The sequence below is a fragment of the Strix uralensis genome, chromosome 3, assembly GCF_047716275.1.
Source record: "Strix uralensis isolate ZFMK-TIS-50842 chromosome 3, bStrUra1, whole genome shotgun sequence".
Lineage (NCBI taxonomy): Eukaryota > Metazoa > Chordata > Aves > Strigiformes > Strigidae > Strix > Strix uralensis.
In genome coordinates this window covers 106,922,611-106,945,078 of record NC_133974.1, presented here as the reverse complement: position 1 = coordinate 106,945,078, position 22,468 = coordinate 106,922,611, and the positions used below count along the sequence as shown (strand labels likewise).

General features: G+C 42.3%; 1 protein-coding gene across 1 annotated transcript; it reads left to right on the top strand.

Moving 5' to 3' along the window:
- The first annotated feature begins 1,105 nt into the window (after positions 1 to 1,105).
- On the top strand, positions 1,106 to 11,759 carry SLC30A10 (solute carrier family 30 member 10). Its single transcript, XM_074863734.1, has 4 exons — positions 1,106 to 1,730; positions 2,181 to 2,264; positions 5,764 to 6,000; positions 6,736 to 11,759. Exons 1-4 carry the CDS (start codon positions 1,208 to 1,210, stop codon positions 7,209 to 7,211), a joined length of 1,320 nt encoding a protein of 439 aa, XP_074719835.1. The 5' UTR covers positions 1,106 to 1,207; the 3' UTR covers positions 7,212 to 11,759.
- Positions 11,760 to 22,468: the final 10,709 nt, after the last annotated feature.

Sequence of the window (22,468 nt, the reverse complement as noted above, 5' to 3'; positions counted from 1 at the left end):
TTGAGAGCCCTCATTTAAAAGAGGTATTCAAGCAAGGGATGAAACTCAATTAACAGCATTACCAATCCAGTTGCTTCCGAGTTAGAATAAAGAGGAAAGTCCCAAGGCCTTTAACGAATTTTCAGTTGTAGAGAACACCACCTTTGGTAGGAGGGACATGATAGAGTTCCCTGGCCATGCTGGTTTATTATCTGATAGCGATGTATGCTTTGTCAGGTGTGGTGAAATGTTTGATGTGGCACTTCAGTGCGAATTGTAGTTGCTGAAGCAGTAACTCCAGCACTGGTGTGCCTCTTGCATACTGAAATACTGCAGCCTCTTGCAGGACATAATTTTAAGGACATTATTTTCTTTAGGTCTTATGTCTTTTATTTATTATTTCTGGCCTCAGTTCTGTTATCAAGAACCCCATAGTCGAGGGTGACTTCATTCCCAGCATTGATTATTGATTTGATTATTCAGTTGGTCCCGTCATCTTGAAATGCGGCACTAGCAGCCCAGCTCTGTCGTTTTACGATTTGCATGCAGGACCGTGGCTTTTGCAAGGACTGTCGTAACAAAAAAAATCATCTCCAAAGACAAGATAGAGGTTTACTCACTTATTATGCATGTTATAGACTCTTCTGTAGGTTAGGAAAACGCATGAAATTACTTCTCTCATAGGTTGATGACAGGGTCACACGCACTTGGGTACTATTTTGACACACCTTTTTTAAGGCTAGCGGCAGGCGATTACCGGGTTCAGTAGATGGCACTCTATCCTTCGGTTTGGTACTTCAGCCACCAACAAAGCACCGAAGGAGTAGAATTATTGGACCCGTCACTGAAACTTCACCGCCTTTGCCCAGCGCGGCGGCCCCCGCGCCCGGATGGCTCTGCCCACCCGCGCGGGACCTTCCCCAGCCGCCGCGCCAGGGCCGCGCCTCCGCACGGCCGCTTTAGCGCCTCATGATTTCGGATTTCATTGTTTTCCTCCCACCCGCGGTCCTCGCTACAGACCCCTGAGCCCCGGGGGCTGCGCGGCGGCGGGGCGGTGGCGGGGCGGGGCGGGGGCCGGGTCCGTCCCCGCGGGCAGGGCGGCGGGCGGGGCCTGGCGCGGCGGGCGGCGGCGTTAAGGGCAGGGGCGGCCGCACTTGTTGCGGGCCGGCGGCTGGGCATGCCCCGGCGCTAACGGGGACGAGGGGCGCCGGTGGGACCGGCCGCCGCCATGGGGCGGTACTCAGGGAAGACGTGCCGCCTCATCTTCATGCTGGTGCTCACCGTCGGCTTCTTCGTGGCCGAGCTGGTGTCGGGCTACCTGGGCAACTCCATCGCGCTGGTGTCCGACTCCTTCAACATGCTCTCGGACCTCATCTCTCTCTGCGTGGGCCTCTCCACGGGGCGCATCGCCCGCCGCAGCCGCCGGGGCCCCCGCGCCACCTACGGCTACAGCCGCGCCGAGGCGGTGGGCGCCCTCAGCAACGCCGTCTTCCTCACCGCCCTCTGCTTCGTCGTCTGCGTGGAGGCCATCCTCCGCCTCGCCCGGCCCGAGGCCATCGATGATCCCCAGCTGGTGCTCATCGTCGGCACCCTCGGCCTCGCCGTCAACCTCGTGGGGCTCCTCGTCTTCCAGGACTGGGGCGCCTGCTGCCGCCGCCGCCGTCGTCGTCGCCCGCCCGCCTCGCCGCCCGCCGCCGCCACGCTGCAGGCCGTGCCCGGCGGCGCCCCGACGGGGGAGGCGGATGAAGCAGGTGCCTTTCGGCTGCATCCTCGCCGCCTCGCCTCGCCACCCGGCCTTCCCCTCGTGTCCCGCACCTTTCCTCTTCCCTCCACCCTTCCCCATCCCTCCCTGTCCCCTCTGTCCCTCCCGTTTGTCCCCAGAACCCGCCAAGCTGCCGGGCCCATCCTATGGGCCCTTTCTGAGCCCCAAACCCACTCATGAGCCCCGGGGATTTCTCTAACCTCACTCTGACACCCGCCGTCTCTTTCACCTTGTACTTTACACTGGGCTGCTGGGCGTCCCCTCGGGATGGGAGAAGGAGGCGTTGCTCAGAGAGTGGCGTGGAAAATGTTTTGGTTTGTTTTTTTTTTTTTTTCTTTTTTCTTCTCCTCATGTTTGAAATAAGTTGGTTTTGAGAAGGTTGATGTTTTTTCTGTTTGTAGAACTTATACACAACACAGCGTTTCTTCTTTGAATGCAGGTGATTCACCAAATGACCAAAAAAGCCCTGAAGAGGGGCCTGAGAAGAAAAAAGAAAAAAAGTCTGAAGCCTTGAACATCAGAGGTACAGCATGGGAGTATACTGCTAATATTATATTAACTTTAAACACTTTCTGGTTTTCAGATTTTTTTTTCTTTCTTTTTTTTTTTTTTTTCCCAAGTATCAGTTAAGAAATGGAGCAAAAGCCCAGGACTCTTCTATGTATATAAGCCCTGTTATCTTTAGCAAAAAGATTTTGGTTGTATGAAATAACATTGATAATAACAAAATAATGTGATGCTGATTTGGCTCCAAGTGTGCTCGCATTTTGATTTTAATTCTGTAGAAGAGTGCAGCTGAACTTTTTGGAAAGGAGGCAAAGCCTACTGCACTAAGCTCAAGTCACTAGAGGCTTTATAGGAAGGTAAAGCAGATAGCTATGAGGCACTTCTTTGAGTGTCACTGCTGTCATAGTTGAGCAGTTTTCAACTTTCAAATGCTTTTGGGCAGAAAACAGAATTTCTTTAAATCCTGAGGTTGATAATGTTTTGTTGTCAACACAAGGAAGAAGGTGCTGAAACTAGTGCTTCAGCACGTTGTTTTTCCAGGTCCTTGGACTGTGAACCTCTGCCTGAGAGAGTCTGTGATGGGATCACCCCTTCTTAGGTCGTAATTGGGCAGGTCTCTGGGTATATGTGGAATGAAACAGTATAGCTACTTTAGAAATAAATTAACCAAGCGTCTCTCTCCCTCTCTCTGTAGGTGTTTATACGCATAGATGTTTACATACCTATTCTGAGCCAAAAGCAGATATCTGAGTATGTTAGACATTGAGTTTGTCCCCAAGGAAAGGGCTGTCAGAAAGCTGAAACAGAATGGTAGTTTCGGGCTTCTTATGGTCACTTATCAGCATCTGAAATTCCTCCAAAGTCCTGTAAATTGACATCACATGAATTCAGCTTAAGAGGTTGACATGGCCACCAGGCACCTGTTTGGTTTTTTTTCTGGTGTGTGTGTCTGTCTATCTGTCTTTCAAAAGTGTTTTCAGAGTTACAGAAATGTATCTATAAGGGAAGACACTTTGGAAATCAAACCATGTGCTAGAGTCACAATACTTTCCTGAATGTCTAGAAATTGGTGTCACTGGATATTATGGCATTATAGTGGTAAGATTATTGGAGCAGGAAAAGAAAACTGTCACTTTCAGGAATGGAGGAGAGAAGAATAAGAAACTGAAGACTATATTTTAGAGAAGGCCTTACTTGCCTGAATGATAGTGCTTAGGCATAATGATGCTGGGAACTTTCAGAAATGATTGAAGGATAAGGAGTTTTGTGTCAGTTATTTTAAGATACCTGTCGGCTTTGATTTTAAAAAGAGGATTTTTTTTTTTAAAGTGCTACTTTAGTATGTCATCTTTGCAAAATCTATTTTTATTGTCCTTACAAATATTCCTTGCTTCTGTAGCCAGTGCTACAGCTATGTGTCTTTAAAATTCTGTCTCAAATCTATGTTTTTCCTTTGAAGTGAGTTACATAGCTATACTTACTTCGTAATTGCTTGGCAAAATTTCTGTACGTCATATAATTGGAGCCTCCCTGAAAAACATGGCTGCACAAAATGGATTGGCAGAGGAACTGCTTCCTTGATTTTTAAAAGTGGTAGGAACAGGAATTCATACATTCTGCCTGACAGGGTTAATTATTGTAGTGTAAAATTACTCCTTTTACTTGAGCATATGCAGAGTAGTTCAGACTTTCCAACACAAGCTGTTGGAAACCTACCTGTGTTCCCTATGGTCTTACCACACTGCTTTATTTAATTTAATAAAAATTCATTTTCAGTTCTGTCTTATAACCATAGCTTTTGGGGATCAACAGGGAAATGGGTTCCTTTCTGTCTAGGCCCTCATTATGTGATGTGTAACCAGGACGTACATATTAATGGTGTTAGTAATGTAAAATAAGCATTTTCCAAATTCTGTATTCTCAATTCATAATTTATCAACTTTTTCCTTAATTCAAAAGAAGACTTTCTGAAACACTTCCCTGTTCTTTTTAAGCTGTGCTCTCTAGTTAGTTGCCTTGGAAATTGCATCCTGCCTGTCCCTCTTGTTAGTGCAATAGCTGATAGCCCATGCTGAATCGGGATTATTTGTAAATGAAAAGGAAACACTGCAACACTGTTAGGAGGAGTAAAACCCTGTGGGAGTCTGCCAAATGGGGCAGAACATGCCTTACGCCAGCAGAAAGAGCTGAACTCACTGGAAGCTTGTACTTTCTTATCTGACCCAAGCGATTCGGAGGAACTCCAGTGGTTATTGCCTTCACTTCTCACACAGAAGATCAATGTTCATGCACAGAGCTGGCAAGTAACAGCAGCACAGGCACAGCTCTAGGTGTAATCCAGTGTCCAGCATCACCAAACAGTCAAAACTCTTTGCTGTGTTGTTAATGAGTTTTGGAAGGAGCCTTTTACAACTTCTCCAGCCCAGTGCAAGTGATTAAATTGGAGTGAAGCTCTTGAAAGTGCTTGTCAAAGGGATGTTAAAAGGAGGTGGTCCATTTTATTCTCTCACAGGCTTTGAATAAAAAGTATTGGCAAAGAAATTAACTTCATATATTTAGAGATGTAATGAATTAGGCATGGGTCGGAATGAAATCTGAGTCTGAACAGTAAAGACTGACAGAACTGGAGTGCATTTGGGCAATGATTGGAAGTGGGAAGATTATGTAAAGTAGCAAAAAAAAAAAAAAGGAAAAAAGGAGTTCTTAGATTATTGCAACTTTATAGCAAGAAGACTGCTTTGGTCACTGTAGTTGAAAGGGCAGCTAAAAATGTGGTGTTACAAGAGCCTGTTTTGTGTCTTTACCTTTTGTGCAAAAACATGTCTACAGATGTAGAAAGTGGTACCCAGTGTTCCTCTCAATTTAGAGTAGTCCAGGCACATATTAAACTGTGTCATCCATGTGACTGACTCTCAAACCAGATTCTGATTTTTTCGGGGTCTGAGGGTCTAGTGTTGGTGGGACAGGGTTTAATATGACTAACAATCAAGCTTGATCCAAAAATTGGAGTTTGAAGGCATTTGGAGCCATAGGAATGGGCTTAGGTTTCACTTAAGTAATTTTTCAGATTTCAACAGTGTCACAGAAGTGCTGGATGAGAATAACTGTTATTGGGGGTGGTCTGTGGCTCTCTTAGCTTCCAGGGTAGAACGGGTAGATTTAGTCATCAATTTTTAATTGAGAGTTGAGATTTAATGTGCCAGGATCTCTTAATAATCTGCAGGTATTTAAGCAAACACATTTTAGGTTGCCATGGCATTGCAGTTGGACTGCAGTTGCTAGCATACCCTACATGTTTAATAATGCATCCCACTTAAGCAGCTGTGGTTCAGAGTCAGTATTTCCCTTGCTGTTTTGTTCTGAAAACTGTTACCGAAAACTCCAGGTATGATGTTAGTGCCTGAAATATTGCGTTTTTCATGTCAAGTAGAACAGACTTGAAAAATGCAGCATTACTCTCCTCCTACCCCCCCAAAAAATGCCACCCCTAATGGAAATTATGCCATTTGTTTCAGGTGTTCTTTTGCATGTTATGGGAGATGCACTGGGATCTGTGGTCGTGGTAGTTGCTGCTACAATCTTCCATGTACTTCCTCTGGGGAATGCTCCTTGTAATTGGCAGTGCTACATCGATCCAAGCCTGACAATAATTATGGTGTTCATCATCTTGTCTTCTGCATTCCCACTTATCAAGGAGACTTCAATTATTTTGTTGCAGATGGTTCCCAAAGGTGTTAATATGCAACTACTGAGTAAGTAAAATATGTTGTTGAAATGCTATTAATTTTAATGATATGCTTCAATGCATATGTTATTTCTGGAATGACATGTTTGGATTATTTACTCATAATAGCTCTAAATTCTCAAGAACTGTGAGGAATAGTCACATGCCTGTGTCTTAGCAACATGACTCAAATCTCTCTGGATTAGTTAAAGCATGTATTTTGAGAATGTGGTACTCCAACAATACATCAAAAATACCAGGTCTTGAGCTGTTAATGCTTTGTGTGGGGTGTTTGTGAAAGAAACAATATTGAATTACAGTATTTCCCAACCCTACAGCAGCTTCTTCCGAAAGGCTTCCAAAACAGCTTGGAAATTTCCATTGAGATTGGTTAATTTTGTAGCTCTCCAGCATTGTTCACACAGGTTAATCGTGGGGTAGCCCTGGCTACTTCTGGAATTCTACCATGCTCAGGGCTAAGGAAACCCGAAGATGTGGGTTTAGCCAAGGAAGTGGTGCTCTAACATTGCTTCTATGAACAGCTGGTAAATTGCTATTAGGGAGCCTGAGGGATGGGTGAACCCCAAAGGAGGCCTGCTCCTGTGGTCATCTGGAGGCTGAACTGAAGGCAGCTGCGAGTAGACATATTTTACTAAGTACAACTCTTTTAAAGAGATAGTTCAGACTGCTGCTTTTGGATAGGGTTCTTAATGAGAAAGCTAGGACACCAAAGCCTCTAATACCTTTCTCTTATGTCTTCCAGCTGACAGACTAGCTCGTGTCCCAGGGGTTAGCAGCCTTCATGAGGTGCATGTTTGGGAGCTTGCAGGTGGGAAGAATATTGCTACTCTTCATATCAAGTGCCAAACCCCTACTGATTACCAAGATGCTGCTTATAAAATACGGAAGGTTTTCCATGAAGCAGGGATCCATTCTGTGACCATCCAGCCCGAGTACATTGACCACAAGACCTCCCAGCTACTGTGCAGCTCACCCTGCATCTCAAAAGCTTGTGACTCTCAGCTGTGCTGCAGTCAGCGGGAGCCCCCCCTGGCTAAAACTAATGGCTATACTGAGAAAAATGATAGTTGCCTTTCTGCACTGCATAAAGACAATGGTTCAAGTAAAAATGATATTGAAATCCCTATTGAGTACCCGCTGGCAGAGAATAGCGTTAAAAATGTGAAAAATTGTGACAGGTCTGATGGCAAATCACAGTTGAGCAGTACACGACTTTAGGCAATTCCCTCTACTCTGCATAATGTTTTCGTAGAACATATGTATCCTGGCTGGGAAAGGGGTCATAGGTGGTTGTAGCTGAAGTTGGTGTGGTAAAAAGAACCTGTGCTTTAGCTGTAAACCAAAATACACCTAAACCCCCCTTGTATCTGAAATAAGGATTAATATTTCCACAAAGGGTATTGCATTCATCTAAGATTTTTCTGATACAGCCTAACTCAATTCCTTACCAAACTACGTGCAACTTTCTGTTGTTAGAGTGGATGGGGTGTATTGCTGTCTGCACTGATGCTTGCAGTTAACGGCCAGTGGCACTGGGAACGAAACTCTGGCCTTTTCTGCTGCAGTGAGCCATTTCCTGAAAGCCCTGTGGCCAGTTAATGATTGTAGTGGGCTGAAGTACTGTATATTTATAAAGGGCTTCAGTAGAGATGCTTTACTGATCGTTAAAACCCATTTTTGCATAGACAGTTCATGTTTAACAGTAACGTTTGTGCTTCTGGCCAGTGGGATTTGTGCATGAAATTAAGAGTGTCTAAGGGGGAGGGGAAGCACTCAGGAATTTTGACTTGCATTGTTTTCTTGATTGACTCCTGTATTTAGGGACAGAGCAGAAGCTGGTCTTGCTTCTCTACTAGTGATACTGGAGTCCTAGCCTAATCACAGATAAATATGCTAAAGAATAGACTACTTGTCATGAAAGCAAAGAAATACTAACATCTGTACTGATCCGAGCAAATGGAAATACAAGCAGTCATCCAGTTAACTTTTCTCTTATTCACTGCTGTGATTGTACAACTCGGTCTTCTTTATTTTCCCTCCTGAAACAGAAGTTATATTAGCCACGGTCTTAATTCATCGTTGTGCAGGATGATTGCAGTATCTTTAACACTGTCTGTCATTATTCATGCTGAATAAATAAGCTAATGTGTTTATTATGAAGAGTTAAAATTCTGCAGATCTATTATTAAGACATAATTTAATATTGTATTAATTAAGAAAGTCCCTTTGAAGTTTTATATGCAGTATTATCACTTAGAGGGAGCTTTAAAAAAAAAAAAAAAAATTACAGGGAGTTTTTCCTGCTTTAGTCTCAAATATTTCTTGTTGGTTTGTTTTAAAGGTCTAAGCCCTCCCCTTTGCCCTGCCCCTCCTCTCCCTGCCCAAAGGTGTGTTTCAAAGTCTATTTAGTGAAGCAGTTCAATTATCTTTTTGCTGCTTGCTCTTTTTGAAGGCATGCAAGGGTGCTCTAAGGAAAGTAAGATGACATGCCCTGTCACCAGTGCTGGATTTAGGTCAGGTGTGTTCTCCAGGTTTCTGGGAGAGGAGACCCACTGCCTAATCCACACTGAGTATAGCTCTTAGCCTCACTGGCTATGCAGATCAGATCCAGAAGCTTTCAAGTACACACTGTTGTCAGAAGCAGCCTTTCAATGGTCTGTGTGGCCTGGGCAGGCTATTTTATTCATTTATTCATGGGGACACCTTTATAAAATAGTGGTGTCTTTACCTCAGTGACACCTTAACAGAAAGGGCAAATTGATTTCCTGCCTAGACTGGGAAAATACCAGGACCTCCTTGTAAGGCTGGCTTGAAAGCAACCAACTCCTTATTAATAAGGACGATTACATTAAGTGAATGAATATTAAAACACACAGCAGGATATTTTGCTGCTTGGAAAATAGTATTTACTGAAGCAGTGATTGCAGTCTAAATAGCATGTTTCTAGATTTGTAGTTACCCCTTCTCAACAGATTGTTGGGTGAATTAATATATTTGATAGACTTCCATTGTAGGTTTGTATTATATAAATTAAACTATGTGTTAGTATAATTAAAAGCTTGATCCTCCAGTCTGTTTGATTCTGTTGGCAGCAGCAGAGGTGAAAGCAGCAGGATCTTGTTTAGCAGTTATTGCACGAATTAATGTAAATCAGGAAACATTTTAAGAATTGCTCTTTTAAAAGTGTGTGGCATGAAGTAAGATGGCCCTTTCTTCTGTTCTTTTTGTCCTTATTTTCATCTATGATGATGTTTAAATGTCGAGGTTTAGATGTAAATAACAAATGTATTCATCGGTTATTTGAGAACTGGAATAGAAGGCTCCCAAAATAACAACAAAGTCTATGGGAGGACTTGCTTCCCAGATATCCTCTAAAACAAGCACTCTTTCATAATTATACATTTGTGTCTTAAGTCAGGTAATTTTTTTTATATGTACACTTTATTAAATGGTTGAAGGATGGAATGGCAGTATTGTTGTGTCTGGAATTAGAGAAAACTAGTATCTATAATGTTGGGGCATTTGACAAAATGGACCATCTTTTTCTTTATCCCTTCCAGTGTTTGTTAAAACTGTGGTTATCTATTTTTTTTTTAAGCTTTTAAAAGTGTTGTAACCTGAAAATACAATGAAGTAACATTCTTAAACTTTTTTCTTGTCTGGTTGTACTGTAATTGTTGCCTGTGAATAAATAGGAAAATACCAGGGATTATAGAAATCTTCAGGTCTAGAAAACAAGCAGATTTTAAATTTGCTTTATTATTTGAGCAAGCAAAACCAACAGAGCTATGTTATTGATGAGATGAACCTTGCTTTTTCTGTGTGCAAACTTTCAGGGTATTCACCTAAGGTTTCTGACCCGATATCCTTGCCTTCCTTTGAGTCCTGCAACAAAATATTTTTCTCCTCTGTTTTAAGTGTGTCACAACTAGGCTGTACTAGGTGGCCCCTCTACTTCTGTAGAAGACTTCATTCCAATCAGTGTGTATTTTATATTGGCTGTTTTTCCTTCAGTTCTTGGCATATGTCTTCTAATTCTCTTGAAGTAGGCTTACCTCACTCTGAAATACAGAATATTTCAGTGTTTGCCCTTATCTGTGGGCACTTGTTCTAAATTCAGTTTTGTAGTGTATTGCACTGTCATAAAATCTCTTTTCTGGCCTCTTTAGCTTAATTGCTTTTTCCCCTCCAATTCAGTAACATAAAATTTCTGGCGATTACAGGTTGATTGTGCTGCTCTGTCCTCTTCAAGTACTTCCTTATGATTGCATCATTATGGCCTTCGGGTTCTCCTGCAGTAGTTGCCCCTATCTGTCCATCACTGTCTGTAGCAAAGGAAATCTACTTAAAATACAGTTGACTTTCAACTGGTTATCCAGCTTATGTGGTCTTCTGATCCACAACCAGTCATACATGTGACCTAGTTGTACAACCATGAAACATTTGCCAGCCTTCCCATATAGTTTTGGAGTAAAAGTGAAATCAGGAATCAATTAACAGTAAATACTGGCCTTCATTGGTCATGGGCCTTTTCTTAAAGTGAATAAATTTTTTGTCACCTTTTCATATGTGCCAAATGTGCCAATTTGATTGTTAATTTTTCCTTCTTCTGTAACTCTCTAAATTCAGGTCTTGTCTTTGTTCTTCTATGTAAAGAAAAATAACTGATGCTATTTTTAGGAGTATTGCCTTTGTTTTACCAAGTCTTTAGTTGACTTCCTTTTCCTTGTGCTCTTTATGATATTTTTTTTGACTTGTAGTGTGACCGTGATTCTTTCCTTTTAATGTTTTTCCTATTCTTTGTCTCCGCAATAAAAGTGCTATGGTTTTGCTAGCCTCCTGGTCATGGTGATGTACCTATAATACAATTTAGAAATACCTCTTTTATGCACCGGTTTAATTTTTGCACTCCATTTTATTCAAATTCACCCTCTTTCTGGTCTTGCTATGTGATACGCTTTACCATTTCAAACCACTTCTAGAACTTGTTTAGTTCTTCCTATTCTTTCCCCCTTCCCTACCTGTTTATAATGCTTACTGTCCTGAATGCTCCCTTTTATTCTGAACTTTGAAGGGAATATGCCAGCATCCAAATTTTCCCTGACATGAAGTTCATCACCCAAGGTCTACGGATGGCTTGATGTGAGCTATTCCAAGGACTAATATATGTCCTGTGATCTGTGTAGAAGTGTTGTCTAAGTACTCATCCTGAGATGTAAATATATATATTTATATATACTTAAATTCTTTATAAACACTCCACCTGAACCAACTTTGTAAAGAAGGTTGGTTTCTAAACCTGAAAAGGTATAATGAAATCAGTAGGGTTCATTAGTCATTCATTGACACCTTAGGGGAAGGCTTGGATCACTAATTGGAAGGCAGGTAAAAGGGATGTTTCTGAAAGGATAATACAAAAGCTATGAAGATTTCTATAGGTTCTACTACTTACTCTGCTGTACAGTGGAAGCACTTTCTATGTTAAATACATTATTTGAACAGTGATACCTTGATATGAGGATGTCACTGTATAAGATTGTTACATTTATGGAGTTGTGTTGCTTAAAAGTTTCCTCCAGTTTTTCTGTTCATTATGTGATTTAAATAATGTGCCAAAATGTAATTTCCATGATTGCTGAATCAATGAATTGTAAATCCACTGTGGTTTTATTAACTATTAGTGAAAAATTAAAGTTTTATGTACAGTTATATTTTTTTCAAAATGAAGTTGGAATGTCTTGTAAATAAAGTGTATTTTTAAATAAACCTGTTCCGAGCTTGATGTATGTTAGCAATAGGGAGCTTGTGTCAGTTTGGATAATTTTAAGACCTTTGTATGAGTAAAGTCTGTTCTTAACCTATGAGCTTGTTAATGCTGCAAATTTTGTTCGTATTTGGAAGAAAAGGGGACAGACACTCAAAAGCTTTTCCTCTGCAAGCGTCCTAGCATTGCCTAACCTGGGAGTGAATTTAGAGTCTGTAACTCCCGGGTACCAGAGAAGCATCTTGGCTGCAACTCGATGGGCTCTTCGTCGCAGAACGTAGGTGCTGTTTCATTACCCAGCTCTGCTAGGTTATGCCTGCTCATTTGGTGTTTAGCTTCTACTCAACAACTCGCCTGCCTTCTCTGTCTTCGGGTGCACATCTCTATGTGTGTGAGGATGTTGCTGCATGGAGAAAGTTGACTGTATGTGTAATATCAGGCTCAGAAGAGCTTTGAGATTCTCACTTCTGGGTTTCAGAACCTGAACGTGCATGTTAAAAATGAGATGTGGCCTAACACTACAAGCTTAGGTGCTGGTTTTGGAGAAGCAGTCAGAGAGGTGCCCTCATATGTTCCTCTCTCCTTAGCATTGATATCAAGTCATCTGCCACCTGGGTCCTACTCCATTGTGTCTGATTCTCCAGTTGTCCATGTACCTACACATTTTTCTTAATAATGATCGGTAAGAAGGCAGTAGAAGTTATGCCTGGCTTTTTTTAAATCATCTTCTGAGTATGTCCAAATTGCAGAATCTATCTGAATGTTCCATAAGAAATTCAGTTCAGTTTTGGCCAATACGTTGCCTGTGTCCTGTGCTTGGTTGATGTTCTTCAGCTTGTAGCTGATGGACCACTGGTGTTTTAGGAGACAGAAATGAAAAATCTATAGAGCAATTCCTGACAAAATTAAAATAATAGATATGCTCAAGAGAGAAAAAAAAAAAAAAAGAACAGAACATAAATGTTGAGGGTTTAACCTAACTGTTACTGGTTGTACATGAAAATGATCGCAGCAAGGCTGCCCAAGTGATCCTGGAATTGCTTTTCAAAGAGGTAAGATCATGCTCCGATCAATAAATGTTGAAAAACACCATTTTAGGAACAAGGAAGAACAAGGGCTTGATAGATTTGGAGCATGCAGCTTTAATCACATTTAGTGAACAGTTGCCCTGCTGCACAGACTGGCATAAGGCAATTGAAATTTAAGGACTTCTCCTCTACACAGAGGCCCTTATTTTGTATCTGAGTCCTTCTGTAGCAGAAGGTATTTTCCCCATTAGAGGGCTGCTACTGTTTTGATACTTGGCTACCCTCCAAGAAGTCACAGAAGAACTAGGATGAATTTGGCCTGGATGTAATATTGCATTTTTAAAAACAGTCTCTAAATTGAAAATTCACGATTTGTATGGTTTTTTATGTGTCCAATATTTATATATGCAAAATGCTTATGCATTCAAGTTATAATATATATTTGCAATTACAGTTTGTTGGGCTTTCAAATGTGTGGTTTTAAACCCGTACACTTCTGTAAGAATATTTTAAGAGGCTGCTATGGATTCCCCACAGATGTGTGCACAACATCTATCTGCTGAGGGGAAATACTTTCTGATCTGGTGGAGATCCTGTCCTGATCCAAAGTTGTAGTAAGAAGTGGGGAAATAGTGGTCAGAAATGGGTGATGAAGCGTCAGTTAAATTCACTGGCAAATTTAGAATACAGTTGGGATGAAATTAGTGAATCTTCCAGTTAGGACAAGGTGGAGGTTCAGTAAAACTGAGAGTAGGAGATGTGCAATGAAATGTTGAGGGAAGTTGATGAGGTACTCAGCAGGGATAAGTAAGCCTCTGCTTCTTTAGGGACAGAAACTTTGCCCTTTGATGGAAAGATGGAATTTATTGTTGAGTCCTAGCTGTATTTTACAGTCAGAGAGCTATTTTGCTATAAAATTCTGGATGGAGGGACATAATTTAATGCTTACCATCAACTCTCCAGAGAAGTCACCAGAGCAGCCCTATAGGTTTGTGGCTGAACTCATCTCTGCTAAAGTGACATTGGCTGTGTGATGAAAGAAGCACATATCTTGGTCAACAGAGATAGCAGGCATTTGAATAACTGTGAAGTGTTATCGACTACTTCTATAGTAGTAAACTAATTATACCTGGGAATATTCCCAGGCAAAGAGACCAGCCAGCATAGAAGAGCTTGCATCTATGCAAGTAAAGTATCATCCACTTTGAAAGAGGGTGGCTCTGTGCTGATGGCCAACTGAGATTAGGTCCTTTACTCTGGACTGTGCCCAGGAACGGCCATGGAGAGCAGTAATTGCTGCAGGCCATGAAATGCTTGAACAGCTTACTAGTATAGATGATCATGTTTCATGCCCAGTCACTTTTTAATTTGCTAATATTGATGAGGCCCTTGGTCCCTGAGCCTTTGTGCTGTTTTGCAAGGTAGCAGTACCTGCAGGAGGAGATGAAGCTGGTGGTGGTTTCCTGGGATCTGGGGCTGAAATGTTTCCTCTTTTTCCACACCTATGCTGTGCTATACCAGTGTGCAGGGTGAGCTGGGAGGGGAAAGGCTGCCTGGATCAACAGTGCAGTCAGCAGATAACGCTATCATCACAGCTGCTTGCATGGCTCTGGAAACAAAAGGCACAAGGCAAGTGGCACGTTCGATATGGTGTTGCACTTTGCTTTACCTCCTTCCAGTCCTAGTACTTCTTTTTTTTTCAGCATTCACCCATGTTTAATAAAGCTCTGTGTCTGTTTAACCCCATATCTCAGACCACCCTGTAGTGAGGAGATGAAAACAAAACTATGGCAAGAGGCTTCAGAATATGTATGGGAAAATAAACCCGTGAAGACATTCTACAAGTTATTGAAATGGTACAGTAGGTCCACAGTCTAGGGTACAGAAAGTTTTGTAAAGGATTGCATAATTCAAGAGGTAGAAAACAACCCTTTTTTCAATATACACTTTAAAAATCAATCATTTAAAAAGCATCTGATGCGGATGAGCTGATCCCCCAAGTTTTAAGCCAGGAAGTACAACAGGCGGCAGGAAATCAGTACAATGAATGCCATGACATCTCGCAGAACAGCACGTGCTTTAATCAGCTATTTCTTTTTAAAATTGCCATATGAAGTAAGGATGGTAGCCTTTCTGCATATCCCAGTTTCCTTTGCCCGAATTGTTCACTGAAAGTGTTTTCTTACGGCTGGGCTTAAGGGCCCAGCAGTGTGCGGGTTCTACCCTGCAACAAAGCACCCACCAGCAACACAGTACCCGCAACTCTTGTGCTGGCTGGTGCATGCTTCAAATATTTGCACACAAATGAGTTTGGGGACGTTGCCATCTGGGGAGCACTGTTCTACTTGTGAACGGCTCTGGCGCTGTATGATTTCCAAGAGTATAAGTGGGTGTTTGGTCAGCCCTGAATTGTCTGGGTATAGATTGTTAAGTCACAGTAAAGGATGCCAATAATGGTGCCAAGAGGAGCTGCTTCCCACCCCTCGCTGAGGAGGAAGAGGGTCTTGTTTCTTCCCCAGAGCCATGCCAGCTCTCGGGGAGAAGACCTGTGTTGGAGCAGACCCATAGCTGTGCTGTGGCAAAGGGACATTGTGCATCCCCCGGGACAAACTACTTCAGCTGCTGCAGGGGAAGGATTTGCTGTGGCTTTCAGAGAGGGAAGAGTGGGAACCTGTGCAACTCCCTTGGTAGCCCCCGAAACCCCGTTCTCTGAGTACCAGCTTTGCTTTCAAGCACAGTTCTGAGGCCATCCAGGAGTGGGCAGTGGTGTATGCGTCAGCTTTCTGCCTTCTACTCCTGGATGCTTTTTATGTGAAGGGAAAGGACTTAGAAATGTGTTGGGTGTTTTTTATGATTTCCCTTAATTCCCATTGTCTGCAGATGTGAGCTTTTTCATTTGTTTGCTGTAACTCTAATTTGCCTCTGCACTTTAGTATCCAAAATATGAAATGTGATCTTAACTGACCAGCTCCTTAGAGTCGCAGTCACAGGAAGTCTATCGACCCCTGACAGTAACAGAGGCTTGTCTTTTATGCTAATACGCTGGCACTGTATGTCTGCACTGAAAAAGGAAAAAGCAAAGGCAGAGATCCCAAGGTATAGTACTCCTAAGGGTTATGAAGTTCTATAAATGATGAAATGGATTATGCTTCCTCCTGGTGTAAGGCAGGGTACTGCTCCTCCAAGAAGAAAACTGATCATTTTGGGTTAGTAGTTGGGCTGACGTGAAGGCTATACCCAAAGCCTGCCTTCAGCAGACTGAGCATCACTGTCCTTGTGGTTCTTTCAGCTTTGCCAACCCAAGAAGGAAGGGATTTGGCTCCTGATGCAGGAACAGAGGAGCAAATTATCTGCGGGTGGAAGTGAGCACAAGTGTGTTGGCTAGAAGTTCTGGCTATTTTCACCAGCTGAAAATTTGTCCCTGTGCTCTGCTCTACTCTATGTGGCAGGGAACTGGGCTATTGGCACAGCAAGGAGGGGTTACGCAGAGACTCAGTGGTCATCTTAAGGGGATAAAAATTTATTTTTCTGGCTACAGTAGGGATCTCCAGGGGCCATGGAGCAGTAAGGCAATGATCCCCTGCTCCTGCTGACAGTGGCGCTTGTTCCTGTACAGATATATATATATATATATATATATATTATTTCTGGCAGAAGGCAAAGGCTTCTGCTAATTATGTTATATTTGCAACCCCCAACTAACACTGATGTCGTGTTTCCTTCTGAAAGACAAATACTGTCTCTCTTAAGCACTCTGTGTCCTGGCCAAAGAGTAATCATGTGAGGCAGCAGCAACGGGAGACCAAGGGGAACAAAGAGGAGACTGGCTCACAGAGCTCTTTCAAAGTAGTTGTTCACTTGGCCAAGGAGTTCGGCAGCTTGCCTGTGCGTTTTTTGAATCCAGTGTCTATCATACAGCCCCATGCCTGTGGCTGTGTGGGTAAGGGTAACCTGCTTTGTATGGGACACACACACACACAAAAAGCAAAACACAGTCTGGGCAAATGTGACTTCAGGACAAGGAGCCGTAAGGAAGAGAGGGATGGAGCACACCTCTTTTGTAGGATAGAGGTTGTTTCCACAGCAAGTGCCAGCAGCAGCTCTGCTGCCCGAAAGGCAGTCAGCAGAGAGGGGCTGATGAAATGGAGAAATGTCTTATATTTAACACAGACACGCACATACATGTATGCGCATGTATTTGTTTTTGCATGCACACACACGTGTATACACACACATGTCTACTGACATATATATGAGTGTATGCTACTGACTGTATCTTACCGTATTTATTACCATTCAGCAAATGAGAGTTTTTGCTTTAGTCACAGTGCCATACAAATACCACTTGCTGGTTATCCCTGATACCTTCTATCTGGTATATCCTTCCTGCTTATCACTTTGAAATTGGGCCTATTCAGTATGTCAGGCTTGCATAGTTGCCCTTTAAACAGTTGTGCATCTGCCTGACAGAAACTTCCAGGGTCTAGCAGCAGGGTTTTGTGTGTATTTGGTATATTTTCTGTTCCATTAATGAGCACTGCCGTGTGGATCGCAGCTGTGTGAGGCAGCTTTCTGCTAGGTACTGAAGTTGTGTAAGGGCAGAGGCATAATAAGTGGTCTTTCCTTGTCATGAGGTTCATGCTGATTTTCCCTGCTGTGGTTGATCTGAGAGCAGAGAAGAGTGCAAAAGTAGTCTTTAAAAGGTAGCTAGACATGCACAGGGAGAAAAGAAAAGGGCATGTATGGCCAAATACATCCATTCCCCTGGGAAAAGTTGTCCTGCTGCTTTGTTCAGTGGGTAACTGCTACTGCAGTGTGTTTTTTGGCTGGCAACAGCGTCCATAATCCGACCAGCTCTTATCGCCCCTCCTCAAGCGTGTCAGGTCCTGCTCCACCCTGACTGTATCTGGGGGCTCCAAACTCTGTCCCCTCTGATTCCTTTGATTATTTTCCTTCCACTTGCTCTTCTCAGCTGCTTTCTGTCTTGTCACCCAGCACCTTCCTAATCTTTCTTCCTTGCCCAGCTGTCCAGGGCTGCCAATCTCTTCCTCACCAGCATGCTGTTGGCCATCTTGCTCTTGCTGTCTTTCTTCTTGGAGGCCTCTTTAGCTTAGTCCTGGAAAAAGTCGAAAAGGGAGGTGTTCAGAGTGGCCAGGTCTAGGGCTTGAGAAACCATCCAGCTTGAAAACTAACTTGCTCTTTAAACTGCTCAATTTTATATCTAGATCTGGAGGTTGAAAATACTGATGGCAAATTTTCTCTTTATTATTGAAAACTATCCAATGGTGTGTTAGAGGTTAGAAAGTTTGAAGACGTGAGAACTCAGCTCAGTTACTGTGGCTAAGTAGAACTGTTTTTAAATACTATTACTACTAACAACAAGAAAAGAAAAGGCTGTGGTGACTAGTTTCAAGCAATTCAGAGAAGGGGATCAACACAAAGATAGCCTGCAATATTGCTACTTAAGGAAATATTTGTGAACCCTCAAAACTTTTGTGGGAAACCATGTAAATTCAAGGGTACAGGAAGAATTTGTCTAGACCATTTTCCACAGCCTTCTTCAGGGTCATGCAGTGACCCCTGACACAAAGCTCCCTCCAGCTGCTTGAGTGCTCTCCCTTTGGCAAAGATCACAGATATCCTCAAAACCATCCTTGAGGTCCTGCCCATCCACAGCACTGACAAACCACCTCTTTTTTAAACCTGATTTTCATCTTATTTGAGACCAGGCTGGCCTTTGCCACCTTGGTCTGATGCCTCACAATGGCAGCATTCGGAAAAATGCAGAGCATCCTTCTGATGTGTGATTTTTCTCAAGACATCAAAAGCATTTTAGAGAGCTTGGGGTGAATACAAAATCAAGAACAATGTGCCTCTGTGTGTGTGTCTTGTTCTCAATTTATTGTTTGGGGTGGGGAAACAAAGAGGGTGTCTTGGGTTCAGGTACAATAGAGATTCATATGTGCTCTTTACTCAGCACTAAGTGCTTTAGCATAAACCTCCTAACCCCTGTGGAGCTGCTGCTGTCTTGATAACAAGCAGACATTATGAGTTAATGCTTATAATAACATTTCATTTGGTAAAAGATTTCCAGGGTTTACAACTTTGAACCTGTTATCCTATACCAGATTAATACAACTGTATTTACCAAAGTGATTACAAGGGCACTTCTCTTGAGATAGGCAACTTTTCTTGTATGAATGATTAAACAATTCTGACTAATTTGACTGCTGTATCACTTTTTAAGGAAAGAAGTCTAACAGATCTTGAGCAAAGATTCCAGGCACTTAACCTTTTAATCTGATTAATTAAAAATGAAGTTCTGCTGATTTGAAAGACTGGTGATTCTGCCTTCACTACACTATGGGTATTGCAAGAGCTGTGAGACTGAACGTCATGAACCTCCACTGTGACACTCATCACTGCTACTTGTTTTGTCCAGCTGAACCAATGCCTCTGTCCTCTCAGATTTTTTTTTTTTAATCTGTTCCCCACTGCTGCCCCCCTGCCAAGCTTTCAATGATAAGACTATGTTAATAAGGCTGAATTTTGTTTGCCCAGCTGAGCATTGTAAAGAAACCCTCTGAAGTTTTGTTTGACTATATACTAAGGAGTAAATGTTTAAAAATGTTAATCTGCATGGAAATGTCCTAAAGTTTATTGCTCTTAATATTACTAATCGTTCCTTTATTAGGAGAGCACGTGAGAATGGGTGAAGGTCAGAACCCTGTTTTGTCAGATGTACTAGAAACATAAAATGAGTGGCACTTCTGAAGCCTGAAGAATTTAAAATGTAGACCAAATTCTCAAAATTCCTGCTAATTTGGGGATATTTTTGATGTGAGTTTTGCTTTTAGTGGGGTTTGGTGTGAGTACCCAGTGTAGCTATGGTGAAAGGGGTGTCAGGAGTATGTGTAACTTTTGCTTCATGGTTGCTTTGTCTTGACTTCAGATTTAGTGATGTTGAGTCCAGATATAAGTTAGTACATCAGGATTTATGCATGTAGATATATAGGATTTATGCATGTAGGTATATATTTATCAGTGAACTTACTGATTTCAGTTCTATAAATAGCTTAGGCTTAGTAAAGAGACTAAGAAGTTAACGAGTCCATTCTTCAGCTCTGACAGGAGTGCTAGTCCTCGTATCTGTCAGGCTTCGTGCTTCACCTGTGGATTCAGAAAGGAAGTTATTTGGTCTCTGGTCCCAGGCCTGTGGCATTCAAGGGGTGATACCCTTTTGTATATTTTGGGTTGGCAATATAATTCAATTAATGCTTTTCAAGAAATATTTAATGAAGTCCTATGTGAATGGCAAACACAAGCAGCCAGGAAACAGCCTTTACTTTTACAGAAATCATGCTGAATTGGAGTATAGGCTGTCTGGGAGTACAGGCTCTATGCTATCAGGAATTTTATTATCTGCCTGACCCAGTTCCCTTTTTTCTTATCTGCTTACCATACTGTGTAGCCAGAAATCTGCTTTGCATGCTATACACAGAACAACTTTAGCATTTATTTTAAACAGTGTGGGTTTCTTAATGAGCCAGTAATGAGCTACTTAGCCTGACTTTTGGTAGCATGCATCTCTTCTTTTACACTGTGCAGGGACCTTCTGGGTCTGGCTCAGGGTTTTGAATTGCACACTCAGGGCTGGGAATCCCAGTGCTGCTGCTGGAAGTTTCTAATGGGCCTTGAGCTCTCTAGTCATATAATGGGTTTCAGTAGGACAGCAAAGAGCATTAACAAGACATGCAACTACACCAAAGCTGAAGAGCTTTTTCAAAGGTGAGATGAAAGAAAAACCTTAAAATGAAGAGCATGGCAATTCTCTGATGACTTGTTTCTTTGCTTTAATGTCATTTGTTGAATAAGAGCCTGTTGAAACAAGTGGTAGCTTAGTCCTTATGTGCCAGAGTGATGCTAGTAGGGTGTTTTGTGAAGGCTGCAGGGTTTCTAAACAATACAAATCTTTGCTACTCCTCTTTTCAGTACAGAAAGGACTGGTACAGGGAGTCCGGCTGTGGGGTGGCAGCAAGGAGTCAGCAAGATTCATCTGGGGTGGGTTGATTTGACTGACACAAGGACAGGCTGCTCTCTGGAAAGCTGAACTTCTTCACACCAAGAGAGATTTCAGGAGATGGCAAGAAATAACAGACTACTGGCATTTGACAGCTCCTGTTGGACTTGCTTTCCTGATCAGAAGCTGCTTAGTGGTGAGGGAAACATGCTTTACATGGTAATTCCCTGGCAGTCTTGCATGGTACTTAAAAGGCACAACCCTGATGAGGTGCCCTATACTTGCTGTGCCGTTTCAGTCAGATGCTTGCATCTCAGAATGAAATAAACTAACTTAATGTAATCTGAACCACATCTCACACCAAGAATGGATTATGATATCAATGATGTCTTTGGTTACACATACATCTGTCTCAGCCTGATGCAGATAAGCAGAAAATAACATGACACATGGGATCTGATGTATTTGTCCTACAGTTGATATAACAGATTTCCCCTCATCCCCAGGTACTTAAGCTTTCCTTCTTACTCATTTTTTCAAGCGCTAACTGTTGAATGCCTGTCTTTTTCTAATGCTTTTCTTGTTCTTTTAACTTATCTTTAGTATATGATTTCCTAGGGTTTTTCTTTGTGTACATAGGAACAAACCAAAATGGTAGTGCCCTCAGGGTTCTGGAGTCACATATGGGAGCACAGCAGTGAGGGGACCTCTGACTCGAGCAGACACCTTCCATGTGTGCCAGCACTTCAGTAGGATGTTTTTTTGATGATGAGTTTCACAGACAGGCAATGAACATTCCTGTTGAACATACACTCTTGCTGACATTATTTCCATCCTTGTTTCTTTTTGTTTTTCTCTTTCTTTTCTTTTACATCTCCACCGTCAGGAGCTAGTCTTCATTCCTCTGGTTTTTTTATGTCTATTTGACCAGCAAGTCTTGTATCCTCTGCACTTTCCCCATCCCATTCCCAGTTACCTCCTCTCACCTTCTCTCTTCTAAATTCATCTAATCATGGTCTTCTAAGTGTTGGGTTCACAACCTTGGCAGTTACAGCCTTGGCCAGCATGAGCAGTATATACATGATTTTAGATTGACAAATAAGGTCAGGGGACATGCTGGGATTGTAGGTGAGAATCCCACAGCCTGGGGAGCAGGACTTGTCATGCCACAACACCCAACAATCCTGTTTTTTATAGGGTAGTGCTAAGTACGCTTCTGACAAACAAGGAAGGAATCTATTTCACCGCATGGTCTGACACCCTCCAGTCAGGGTCCAGTTTGGTGTTTACTTTAAGGCATTTAAAGCAGCCTGCTTAGACTTTGGGTTTATTTCTGGGGAATGCAGGGTGACTGATAACCTTCCTCCCCATCCCACACCTGTATACAAAATCCCCCAGGGAGATGTCAGTAAAATAGAGAAATTAAATGGGAAGTCATACTAAATGGTGGGACGAGTGAGAGCTGAGTCAGTCTTTTTCACCTTTAGACTTGAAGATCAGCATAATCTCCAGAGCCATGATGTAACAACCCAGCTCTAGGTGTTGGTCTCTGCCTTGACATAAGCCAGAGATGCAAGCCTGATAAATATTGTACTGAGTTAAATCTTTCACTTACACTGGCTTCATATTGATGTTGCAAATGGTATTAATCCTGATTCATCCT